General features: G+C 46.9%; 1 protein-coding gene across 3 annotated transcripts in view; it reads left to right on the top strand.

Moving 5' to 3' along the window:
• Nucleotides 1–10,331, top strand: part of Zmat3 (zinc finger matrin-type 3) — a 29,681-nt gene extending 19,350 nt beyond the window's left edge. For 2 of the 3 annotated variants that reach the window (XM_028872640.2, XM_028872641.2), the window contains exons 3-6: nucleotides 5,236–5,355; nucleotides 7,002–7,168; nucleotides 7,286–7,386; nucleotides 9,003–10,331. In XM_028872640.2, coding sequence (XP_028728473.1) covers nucleotides 5,236–5,355; nucleotides 7,002–7,168; nucleotides 7,286–7,386; nucleotides 9,003–9,217 — 603 coding nt within the window. In that variant the 3' untranslated portion in view covers nucleotides 9,218–10,331. The remainder of the gene's footprint in view (nucleotides 1–5,235; nucleotides 5,356–7,001; nucleotides 7,169–7,285; nucleotides 7,387–9,002) is intronic. The other variant, XM_028872642.2, reaches the window with a different exon arrangement.
• Nucleotides 10,332–12,485: the final 2,154 nt, after the last annotated feature.

The following is a 12,485-nucleotide window of genomic DNA, read 5'->3' as shown; positions in this document are numbered from 1 at the left end:
TGGTCCCTGGGTGCAAGGGGCATGGTCTCATGGATTCTCCCAAGTGGATGATTGTTCTCTGTTATGGCACTTTCTGATGGCTTTGGAAAACATTATTACTGTTTTTAGTTTGAGTCATGTTTGACTTGTAGACTTGTGCTTCATACAGTTTCCCCAAGTAAATAGTCTATATAAAAGTACAATTATCAACACTAAGAAACAAATACTTTGCAGGGTGTGTGGCATGTAGATAAGCCTAAAGCCTAGCACTTGGGAGATGGAGACGGGGTGGTCACGTGTTCAGCTTGGCTTCACAGTGAGTTCCAAGCCAGCCTGGGCTACCTAGCTTGCAGAAGCAGCAACAAACTCAGTCAAAGCAAACCAAAGAGCCAACACTGATGGAAACCTTGTGCGCTCTGCACTCAACTGTTTCTGTTTTCCTGCTGTGTATGCATAGCCCCTCCTGCCTCTGTGTCCAACCCCAAAGGAAAACTGACATGTAATTTTAACGTTTTCTTTAACTTGGACAGTTCAGTCCTCCACCACCTCCTCTTTTTCTCTTTGTCTTCTTTAATGATCTTACAGTTTTTGAAGAAGTGTTTTGTAGAGGGTTCCAGATCTTGCCTTATTTACCTGAGTTCAGGTTATGTGTTTTCTGGCTGTAGTACTACAGACAGGATGCCGTGGGTCCTTCCTGCTGCATGAGTCATGAGTGGTTCTCATGGTGTTAATTATCTCTCAATTAAGGTGGTGCCTACGAGGATCTCCTTGGAAAAGACACTGTTTATCTGTTGACTAAGGATCAGATGCAGACCATTTTAAGACCACATGTGTTGTTATTTCTCGTCACACTTTTGCTTCGTTACTGGTGATTCTCATCTGCAGTGGCTGTTAATTACAGTGGGGCTTGCCAGATAGTGTTGACGGGAAGGGGTGGTGATGGGGATGGGACCAGGACTTTGTTCCTGTGAGGCCTGTGCTCTTACTACTGAGCTATGCCCCTAACCCCTTCTCAATTCTTAGTTTTGAGATACTCCTGTGTTTACTGCTCTCGTTGGCAGCCTGAACCTGGGAGAGCAGAGCCTAAACATGAGGCGGACAAACATCTCATGCAATAGCCAACTTTATTTAGAGAATCAGACAACTTATCCTCTGAGGGTTGGGAAGGGTCGTGGAGTGAAGTGTACAGTCATAGGCTAAAGTGCGTGTGGCAAAAACGTGTATTTCATAGAGGCACATGAATAACAGCAGCTGAAGTCCACTCACTCCATCCACCACACCTGGGAGGAACACAGAAACATTCCAAGAACAGTTCTGTGTTTTGAAGAAACTGAGGTCACAAGACTCATCTTCTTTTTTTGGGGTTTTCTCACAAGCGCTCAGAATTCCCCTCCCATGACTCCATTCTTGGACTGTGTTCCGACACTCCTGTTACCCAGGCAGGCCTGGAACTGGTGAGACCTCTTTCCTTAGCCTCCCAGCTAGTGGAATTACAGGTTTGTAACACCATGTATCTTTTGTTTGTTTGGTTGGTTTTTGAGATAGGCCCTCACTATGTAGACAAGGCTGGCCTTGAACTCACAGAGATCCACTTGCCTCTGCTACCTCAGTGCTGGGATAAAAGGCATGTGCCACCCTGACCATGTACCATTATGTCTTTAAAAAAGTGTTGCAGTGATTCCATTTCCCCCAACTCTGTGTCTTCCTCCTCGGCCCCTGCGGTGGCCCCTTCTCTCCGGGAGCTCTTCTGTGCAGCCTGTACCATTTCTTCCACTGCCCACTTTGCAGCCCTCCCTTAATCCACCCTGCTTGACCTTTCCTCCAGTGTTGCTCCATGGAAGTGATCCCCTTTGACCTCTGTCTTTTCAAGTCCCCAGATCATTTGGTTCTGACTTTACTCACCTTAGGTTCCTGTCCTGTTTGTACCCTCTTGTTCTCCATGAGTTGTCTTACTGCTTTAGCTAAGACTTCAAGTACTGTATTGAACAGGTATGGAGGGAGTGGGCAGAGCAGTGTTTTGTTCCTGATCTTAGTGAAAATGCTTTGGGACTTGTCAGAGAGGTGACATGGTCTCACCTTTTCAGAGAAGCCTCCCTGGCACAGGCAGAAATAAGGATTCCCCCAACTCCCCATGCTTTCCTAGTTTTTGTCTTCTTTTTAAAAGTTATTCCTGCCATAATACCCGATTCTTTTATTATTGGTTACCTGTTGTATGTCAGAAAGTAATCTAGGCATGGAAGAAAGCAGGACGGTAGAGGCCCTGATTTTTAAGGACTCCACATTTCAGAGGAGGGAAAAAGAAAAAAAAAATCCTATGATTTGAGGCTGTGGTGAGTGGTATTAAGTTAAAATGAAATCAGATGATTTGATAATGTGATGGACACATGTATGCATGTGCGGCAGGCAGGGGCAGCTGTGGTCCATTCATGAGTTGTGTTACAAGTTGACACTTCACGATGAGAGTGATCCAGCCTGGCAGAAGTCTGAAAGAGCTAGCAACCTCCTGGGCAGAAGCCACAGTAGGACAAAGGCCCTGAAGCCAGCAGCTCAGGAAAGCAGACCAGTAAGATAGGAGAATGGCCAGCAGGGAGAGGATTTGGGGAGGACATAGACCTGGGAGGTAGGTGGGGTCAGGCCTTAAAAGATCTGTCAGTGAGACGTTGGTAGATGTTCTTTGTGGTGCTGGAGAATCAAACCTAGGGACTTGCCCACGCTGGGCAGGCACTCCCTGCTGAGTACATACCCAGCCAATACTGGCTTAATATTGATTAAGAGAGGCAGGCTGCCTGGTTTGATTTATGCCTTCAATCATCACTGGCTTATGAGAATTACAAAGGGACAGGACTGAGCAGAGCGGGTCGAGCTGTGGCTGCATGTACAAGGTGTTGGTAGTTTGAGTTACCATATGGTTGGTGTAACTGAGAGAAGTGGGGTGACTGGAGAGGTATTGGAAGGCAGGCCGACAGGACTTGTCAATGGATTAGGTGTGCCAGGTTTATGGAAGTGTGGATTCAAGCACAGCAGGGCCTCGGCAGTTTTCTCAAGTAATGGGTGGGTGGTGGCATTTATGGACATGTGGAGGACTTGGGTGGTGATGAAATGTCCTGTTAGAAGGACTCAAGAGTAAAGTTGATGTTCCTTTTAAGACCCCAGAGTGTGGCTGACAAGAAGGTGAGTCTGAAGGTCAGAGATGCAGCCATATTCTGGGGATCCATAAATTTATTCATTGTCTTAGTGCCGGGTTGTAGCTCAGTTGGTGAATGTGTGCACAAAGCCATGGGTTGATCTTCTGTACCACTTACACTAGATGTGAATGTGTGCACAAAGCTGTGGGTGGATCCTTTGTATCACATAAACTAAATGTAATTCAGCATACCTAAGGTAGAGGCCCAGGGATAATGCTCTCAAGGTCATCTTCAGCTGTATAGTGAGTTCCAAGCCAGCCTGTGTTGTGAAAGACTGCCTCAAAACAACAGCAGAACCCCTCCACTCCCCCACCCTCCCCACATCTATTCATTGTCTTAGAAAGCTGTGAGGCCGGCAAAGAACTAGAGTTGGAGCACAGACAGAGAAGAGAGCCAAGGGTGGGCCTGGGCCCCGCAAACTCAAGGTCTGGTAGAGGAGGAGAGGTGGGAAGAGGAGAGATGGAGCCACAGAAGACAGAACGTGCTGAGAGGGACTATTTCCGGAAGGAGGGAGATCAATGGTGGTGTGCTGCTAAGAGCTCAGTGAAGGTACAACCATAGAGGGGACCGTCAACTTGACTCTGGTAGTTCCTCAGGGATGGTATAGCTAAAGCATTTGGATGGCAGGGGATGGAAATTAGCTGTCTTTTGGCTGTGTGCTGGTCCTTAGGAGTTAGCAGGTAGCAGATGGTAAATGTTGGTATGTAGGCTTAAATTTTACAACACGGTTTAACAAGTGATGAGCTGTCTCACCCTTACTCAGAGTGCCTTTAAAGATTTTACTTTTATTTATGTGTGCATGCCTGCATGCATGTATGTACATCGTGTGTGTAGGAGCTTACAGAGGCCAGAAGAGGGCATCAATCTCCTAGAACTGCAGTTATTGTGAGCTGCTGATGTGGGTGCTGGGAACTGAACCCAGGTTCTCTATAGCAGTGGCAAGCTCTTTTCATTTCTGGGCCATCTCTCCAGCTCCACCAGAGGGCTTCTGAACGGTGCCACCAGTTTGTGTTTATTTATTAGCTCAAGGAATATAGTTGTGTGAATTATGACTTAAGGAAGTAAACAAACAAAACCCCAGCATGGTGAGAAAGACCATCCTGACTTGGTAGAAGTTCACAGTGCAGCCACAAGCCACCGTGATGTGTGGTAAGGGCTGTGCTAAGGTTTTAAGTCGTGGCTCTGCTGGCGGTTCCTTCTGAAGGTGTGTGCCCACCCCACTGCGGTTCCTCCTCTGTGAGGCATGGGTGATCCCAGCAGATTCTTACAAGGTTTCTGTGAGCAGTGAATGAACAGAGGCTCATCAAGGTCCTCTGCATGAAGTGACGCTCCGTAAGTGCTGTTTTTGTGAAAATGATTGGATTAGCCATCTCATTGTGGAATCTGAAGCCAGTCAGATCAGAGCATCGAAAGGTCCTATGGACACAGTGGTGTGTGAATGGGGGCCAGCTTTAGGGAGGATGTGGCACCGTGGGGTGCAGGGTTTCTCTAGAAACTTAGAAGAAGTTAATTTCTTTGACCTCAGTCTTTTATCTTCTCCAGATGAATATAACTGTTCTCTTAGAACCAAATGATAGACTATATCCTGCTTAGTTATTATTGTCACCTTATCGCAGCCCCTGGGAAGAGGGAACCTCAGTTGAAGAATCGCTTCCATCGGGTTGATCTGTGGCCGTGTCGGAGAGGCTATCTTGATCTATGATTGGGAGCTAGGCCACAGCAGGTGGTGCCATCTTTACCTGGGCAGGTGGATCTGGGCTGTATAAGACAGCCTGCGCATGAGCCAGTGAATAAGCCAGAAAGCAGTGTTCCTTCATGGTTTCTGCTTGAGTTCCTGCTCTTACTTAGTGATGCACCATGACCTGGAAGTGCAAGCTGAAATCAACCCCTTTCTCCACCAAGTTGCTTTGGGTCATGGTGTTTACCACAGCAGCAGACTCCAGCCTATGATAGATTCGCTGGGGTTAGATCTGGTGAGGGTCTGTTGTCCTGGGTTTTCAGGAAAGACTGCATACCTGTGTGAGTGTGCTGATTGCCTCTGATAAGCTGTCCTCTTTGTATTTCCCTCTAGGGTAAAAACCATGGCAAGAAACTCCGAAATTATTATGCAGCCAACAGCTGTCCTCCTCCAGCCAGGGTGAGCAGTGTGCCAGAGCCTGTAGCCACACCCCTCGTTCCCGTCCCTCCGCAGGTGAGCAGCACTGTGTGAAGAGACTGTCACACACATGTGGTCATGAGTACAGGTCCTGTGACTGTCTGTCAGGGCCAGTCTGGGCGACACCCCGAAAGGTCCTTGGTCCTCTTAACTCCTTGAGCTGTGTCTGCCAACATTTTTGAACCTTGAGATCTCTCATTTGACTGGACCGTGATGTGTGAGATAATGGAAAAATATTGTTATGTCTATTTTTATATGTCTTTTAGAATTCTAGGTTAAATGACCATGTGATGATATCTAGGCTTTGCCCTAGGGGAAATGGTTATGTGGTTAAGTGAGAGATAGTTAAGTGGTTGAGAACACTTACTGCTGTTGCAGAGGGACCTGGATTCTGTTCCAGGCGCCCACAGGGTGGCTCACGATTGTCTGTAACTCCAGTTCCTCATCTGTTCTGAGGGCAACAGGTACACATGGTGCACACAGTACGTGTAGACAGCAAACTCGAGTGCATAAAGTAAAATAAATCTAAAATATTCCACTGAAGGATTACTTATCTTGAGTGCTTTTGATACTGTCTTAAATCTTGCACACTAGGTAAGTTTATAATTGGCTTGCTCTAGTCCTGAGTCCTGGCCTCATTTAGTATTTGCCGTTACTTGGAAGTGTTGGCCTTATTATTCAAAGCTTGGTCCATGGGCCAGCAGCATGGGCCTCATGGGGGCTTTATTAGAAGCCTGGAAAAGCTAAGGAACTTTCCATGATGTTGCATATTTTGAAATGTTGCAGAGCAAAAATTCTGTGTCATCTTAGCCTGGTGTTCGCAACTACCAAGGTATAATGTTACTTTCCTGAGTGTTTTTCTGCTTAAAATGTGTGTAGGTGGCCCTGCCGAGCCACGTCCTCAGACCTGCAGGAAATAAGACACATTAAGAATGGCAGCAGGGGCGCTTCCAGCTGAGTGGTTTTCACATTATGAGTTCCTTCAGGATGGATGCTCTAGAGTCAGGTGGCTGTTCCCTTCCTCCTTAGCAAACAGCCTGGCTCACCTTGTTTGTTTAGCACAGACCTCTGTGAAATATGAAGATACTGTACTGACCCCGGAGAACCTTCTCTTCCAGGTCAGACAGTGCTGGTTTTCGAACTGTTCTAGATAAGGTATGGTCTCCAGTCTTAACCATATGTTCACTTGTAGTCCAGATTTGCTTTGTAATTTTTGTTGGCCTAAGGGAATTTAATCCTGACAGTGTTTGGTTTCTTTTAACATGTTGTCTGGCTTCACTAGGTCTTTTCCCTGGTTATACAGCCACAGGTGGTTGGTTTGGAGAGTTTGCAGGACTGGAGCTTTCTAAACTCTGCAGCTTTGGGTCTAGGTGGGCTGCTCAGCATACAGTTGGTGCTCAGTGTTTATTGGGGGATTTTTGAGCAGACTCCTTCTCTCTGGGAAGATTTCAGCCTCACTTCCTTACTGCCTGCTGCCCTAAATGTCCACACTTTGAAAACAGTTCTTCAGTGGCTAGAGCATCACGCGAGTTGGTGCTTTGGTTCATAGGTAGTTGTCATCTCTTTCCCTGGAATTACTTTCTTCTTACCACTGCCTGCGGCCGTGCTCTAGGCTGTGGCTCTTTCTCAGAAGGATCTTGGAGGAGTGGAGGGTATAACTGCTTCTGTGTCTTTGCTGGCAGGTGGGCTCCGGCAAGCCGGGGGGCAGAGTGATCCTGGCCACAGAGAATGATTACTGTAAGCTGTGCGACGCCTCCTTCAGCTCGCCTGCGGTGGCACAGGCCCACTACCAGGGCAAGAACCATGCCAAGAGACTTCGTCTGTCTGAAGCTCAGAGTAACTCGTTCTCGTAGGTGTCACCATTGCCTCTGAGGCCGGTTGTTATGTGAGAGCAACCTGTTTAAAGGAGGAGATGAAAGGGAGCCTTGTTTGGATGTCTCACTCATTTCAAATTTCTTTTCTCCAGGGACTCCGCAGAGGCAGGGCAAAGGCGGACCCGGAAAGAAGGGAGTGAATTTAAGATAGTGTCCACCAGGAGGAATACGTACACGGTCCAGAACAGTTCAGGTAGCCTGCATGCTCCCATGTGTCTTGCAAGTGTTTGCAAACCTGCAAATGATAGCGGTGTATAGCCCCAAGAAATTAGGTTAGTGCTTGTTTCACTGAATTGCTCTTCTGGCTGTTTAGGCTGCTGTTTATTTCTGGTATTTTTTATTTCTTATTCAGTATATTATTTATCTTGGTTTTAAAACCATAGTGTTTTCTAATTCCTTATTTTTTAAAAAATATTTGTCAGAAGAAATACGTAAAGCAGATTAGAAACTGGGCTTTTTGAGGGCTGGGAAGCTTATGCAAACATGAGGACCTGAGTTCGCTCCCAAGCCAGACACAGCAGTTCACACCTATAACCTCAGGTGGAGATGGCAGGTCCCTGGAGCTCTCTGGCCAAACAGTCTAGCTGAATCAGCAAGCTCCAGGTTCAGCGAGGTTCTGTCTCAAAATATAAGGTGGAGAGAGATAAGGAAGACACTGGACATGTTCACACTAGGTTCAGTTTTCATCTACGGGGGAAATGTAAAACACAGCAGCGATTTTTAACCAGGTAGTAAATGAGAATTAGCTTTGAAGTTCTTGTGACGTGCACATTTAATGGAGAGCCATGTCTTTATGGAAGTGTTCTGTGTTCATCCTAGTCTGCGCAACCACAGCCTCCAACACTGTACATGCCAGCAGGGGCTGTTTGTATGGACAGTAAAACAGAAACAATTCTCTGAATAATAAGAGACAGCTAGTGAAAATAGAGACAGAAAACCCTGTGGTCTGATGAATGCAATCTCAACGCATTACTAGTTATGACCAAAGTCAACTAAAAGACAAAGATGATCGGGCTGGATTTCAAAAGCTAGTTGAGATGAAGGAGCCTCCCATAGCTATGTTAATGTCAAGGAAAATGCATTTTAGGATGTGGGTGACAGAGATTATGTTCTCTGTGGAGAGTAATAAAATTATAGAGACTGGGCTGAGGTGAAGGGTCTTACTGTGTTGCCTGCACTGGCTAAAAATTGCTACACTCTTTCTGCCTCAGGCTCCCAAGTATTGAATTACAGGTACAAACTATCATGCTTGGCTACAGTCTTTAAACATTGTATTTATTTTTAAGAGCCATAAGCATTTAGAACCTGGTCTTGTCTCTGTAGCAGGTATCCTGATACTAGCTGGAGAATCATTTTATGTTTATAGATTGAACTTGTATTCACATGTAATTAAATTCACCTCTCCTTTAAAGTTAGAATCTGAATTGGAATTAGAATTATATATTACAATGAGAACTGGGGGATTGTTTTTTCACTAAATGGGCATCCTGAGTATCTGTGTGTGTGTGTGTGTGTGTGTGTGTGTGTGTGTGTGTGTGTGTGTGTGTGTGTGTGTAAAGGTGTGTAAAGGCTAGAGGTCAGTTTTGGATTATCTTTCTCTCTTGCTCTCCACCTTATTTTTTGAGCTCACTGATTGACTGGGCTGGCTGCTAGCGAGTCCCCGGGATCCTTCTGTCTCCGCCGGCCCAGCGCTGGGGTCATAGGCACAGGCCACAATGCTTGGCTTTTATGTGTGTGCCGGGGATCTGAACTCGGGTCTTCCAGTCGTCTCCCAGCCCTTGACTACTTCACTTCTGCCTCTTGCTTCAGCAGGTCCTTACTTCCATGCCCGCTCTCGGCAGAGAATCCCGCGAGATCTCGCCATGTGCGTCACTCCCAGTGGCCAGTTTTACTGCTCAATGTGTAACGTCGGCGCTGGTGAGGAGGTGGAGTTCCGGCAGCATCTGGAGAGCAAGCAGCACAAGAGCAAGGTGTCCGAACAGCGGTACAGGAGCGAGATGGAGAATCTGGGCTATGTACAGTGACGGCTGCGCTCACGGAGACGCCGGTCCTGCCTGTTTTTGCCTTCTGTCTACCTGCCTTGCTTTGTGGTCCCCTTGATACATCCATTCCTCCATTCCTCTGCTTAGTATGAGTAACCTGCAATGGTGCCCTGAGCCGTCACGTCGGGGTGGGGGAGGGAGGTGTGCTTCTTAGGTCACGATGCTCTTTTGGGCCAACTGTGTCAAACGACCTACCTGCCCCGTCAGAAATAACTTCTTATCTTGGCCAAGTTCTCTTTAACCAGGAGTAGCCTGTTTGGAGCTATGATCACTTAAAAACGGCATCTATTTTGCAATTCTAGTTTTATGCATATTAGAGGAAGACTTGATTTGAGTTTGTCCCTCAGATTATAGTGGAAAGAGGTAAGCAGAGAGTCCCGTTTCCTGACGCTCCTGGGGAGCCATCGTCACAGTGCGGTGTCTGTGATGTGCGGTTAGGGTGTGCGCTTGGGTCTCTCAGCAACAGTGCGTCCCCTGTGGCATGTCCGTCCGTCATTGACATGCAGGTGTGTTTGACTCCAGACACTTGCAGAATGCTCATGTTCTTTTGAAGACGTGACTTCATCTCCAGTTGTGACCTGCACACATTTGACCCCCACCTCCTCCCTCCTACGGATCAACTTACCTGCTGAGCTCGGCTCTCGCCCTAGCTGTCCTGTCGGTCTGAGACCCAGATTTGACTATCGAATGAGTTGAAGATGGATATTCTTTTTAAAAAATATATTTTCAGATGATTCAAGGAAATGCATGGGTGTGTTTGAGATTTCAATTTGGAATTATATTTTCACTGGTAATTACGTGAACTCCTGGGATAGTCATTATCTTGTGGCTTTTTGATGATTGTCCTGACACTGCCCCAGCAGGTGGTGGGCACTCCTGGAAAATACCGCTCTCTGCTGTTTCTTATGTGGGAAGTTTTCTTTTTTAAAAAGCTAATCAAGTTTCAGTGTCTTGTCCAGTAGAAGAGCACGCAGACCTTGTGCTTTCTTCTTTGCCTCCTTGAAGAGAATGAAAACACAGACGGCTTTGGTGTCTAATGATTCTGACGGGATTCTTATTTTTTAAATAAAAAGCCATAGTGTATGTCTAGATCGACTACCGGAGTATTATGTGAACTTGTGTTCTCTCTTTTTCTACTTTTCTTTGTGTGGTAAGAGCGGCATGCCCATGCTTGGCAGGGCAGCGTGCTTCTGCAGAAGGTTACAGCCAGCAGTGGTTAGCACTGTGACAGAGGCACATTTTATACTTACATCACCACCGGAAACCTCGGTAACCTGGAGAATTCTCCAGGCTAACAGATGGAGAGGAAGGAATGCTCACCAATCCTCCTTTCCACTCTTGCTTCATAATTAAAGGTTCATTTTATGATTAGCTTCTAGAATAGTACCCAGGTACTTTCTCCTGTTGAAATGCTGGTTTCTCGAAAAGTGGAACTATTTGGTTCAGTGTTTCCCCCTCAGAACAGAAGAAAGTACAGTGTTCACTTGAGATTTGATCTCCGTCTGCAGCTCCTCATACCAGAACCCCTTCTGCGGCCATCTACAGAGCTGGTCAGTTTAGGGCAATTTAGGATGTATCTTGTTAGCCATTTGGTTGTTCATTTTGCTGCTAAATATAATTCTTTGGTAAATTTAAATATCATGCTGGCCACTTGGTTCTGTGATTGTTGAACGGTCTCATTTGCTCTCTCTGCAGGGCTGTGTCTGTGTCTAAAGACACATGCTTCCCTGCCTCCTAGTTTTATGTAATACCCCAGAGAGAATTTCACCTCATCTTTATCTCAGAATAACATTGAAGATTCTGGGTATAGATTTACATTTTATAAAAGTGACATTCATCTGCTTTGCGTTTTTCCTCTGGGAATGAAGTCAAAAGATGTGTCCCCCCCTCTCCTGTGTCCCCCCCTCTCCTGTCCCCCCCTCTCCTGTCCCCCACTCTCCTGTCCCCCACTGTCCTGTCCCCCACTGTCCTGTCCCCCACTGTCCTGTCCCCCCCTCTCCTGTCCCCCACTGTCCTGTCCCCCACTGTCCTGTCTCCCACTGTCCTGTCCCCCACTGTCCTGTCCCCCACTCTCCTGTCCCCCACTCTCCTGTCCCCCACTCTCCTGTGTCCCCCCACTCTCTGTAAGTCCCTCCCCACTCCTGTATGTCCCCCCTCCCTCCTGTATGTACAGAAACAGTGGACTTAAGGGCTTGATGTGTTTTCAAGCCTCGTGAATTCAGGTTTCTAGTCTCCCAGTGCCCTTAATGGATGTTAGGGACGCATAAGTGTGGTTTCCTTTAGAGAGAAATGTTAGATTTATAGTGTTATTTCTATATTCCTTTGCACTAAAAAGAGTGATGCATTTGTTCTACGACACTCTAGTGCCAGGTTGCCTACAATAACTCAACTCGTTTCTAAACTCTGGAAGTTGACAAGTAACTGCCAAGGTCATTGTTAGAGGTTATGCAGATGTCTGAAACACTCCGACGATCCCTGGGCTGAGGTTGTACTGTTCAGTGGGTGGGGCAGAGGGTAGCAGAGGCTATGAAGCTACATGGTCCAGTTTCTCACGAAATGAACGCTATGGAAATTGTACCTTGTCTGACCAAGCTGTGGTGGCTTCTGAGTTAGTTAAGTGAGCTCTCCTGGTTTCATTTTGTGAAGCCCTGTCCTGTTATATGACATGCTGTAGGACTGGCCCCTGTTCCCCAGGAATTGTGGATCTCATGATGTGCCACAGTCATGGATGGACAGAAGTCTAAACAAAGGAAACCTTAGTCCAGAATTCGCAGATTCCAGTTCTATCGATTATTTGTAGCACCGCTGTCCGCTCTTGTGACTGTCTCACTAGAGGCCAGTGGGAACACCCAGATCCAGGGCTGGGAGGAAGCGTCCAGTTCCCATCTGGATCCACATGCCTGCAGAGGGCATTTGCTTTGAAGTCCAGCTACAGCCCATGCCCTCTGACCTTTCAGACCTCTCCTGAGCAGGAGACTTGGCTGGTCTGGATTGGTCTGTGCCCTGCCACTTGTGAACGGGAGCCTGTTGTTCTATGCGTGTGTGCTTGCCTCTTACACACTGAATTCTGCAGTTTTTCACACCATTTGTCTTGAAAAAAACCTCCTCATCAGCTCTCTCCCTTTCAGTTCACTGTGAGCGAAGAAGTCAGTGAGTGGTTTTGAAGCCTTGGCAGTGAGTGAAGGAGCGTGGCTGAGAACTTGTGCACGTCCCGTGATCGGAGGTGAACCTCCCATCTCACCCACAGAGC

This window comes from Peromyscus leucopus, chromosome 6, assembly GCF_004664715.2.
Source record: "Peromyscus leucopus breed LL Stock chromosome 6, UCI_PerLeu_2.1, whole genome shotgun sequence".
In the NCBI taxonomy this organism is placed as follows: domain Eukaryota; kingdom Metazoa; phylum Chordata; class Mammalia; order Rodentia; family Cricetidae; genus Peromyscus; species Peromyscus leucopus.
The sequence above is the reverse complement of the archived record's forward strand: the minus strand, read 5'-3'. Positions and strand labels throughout refer to the sequence as shown.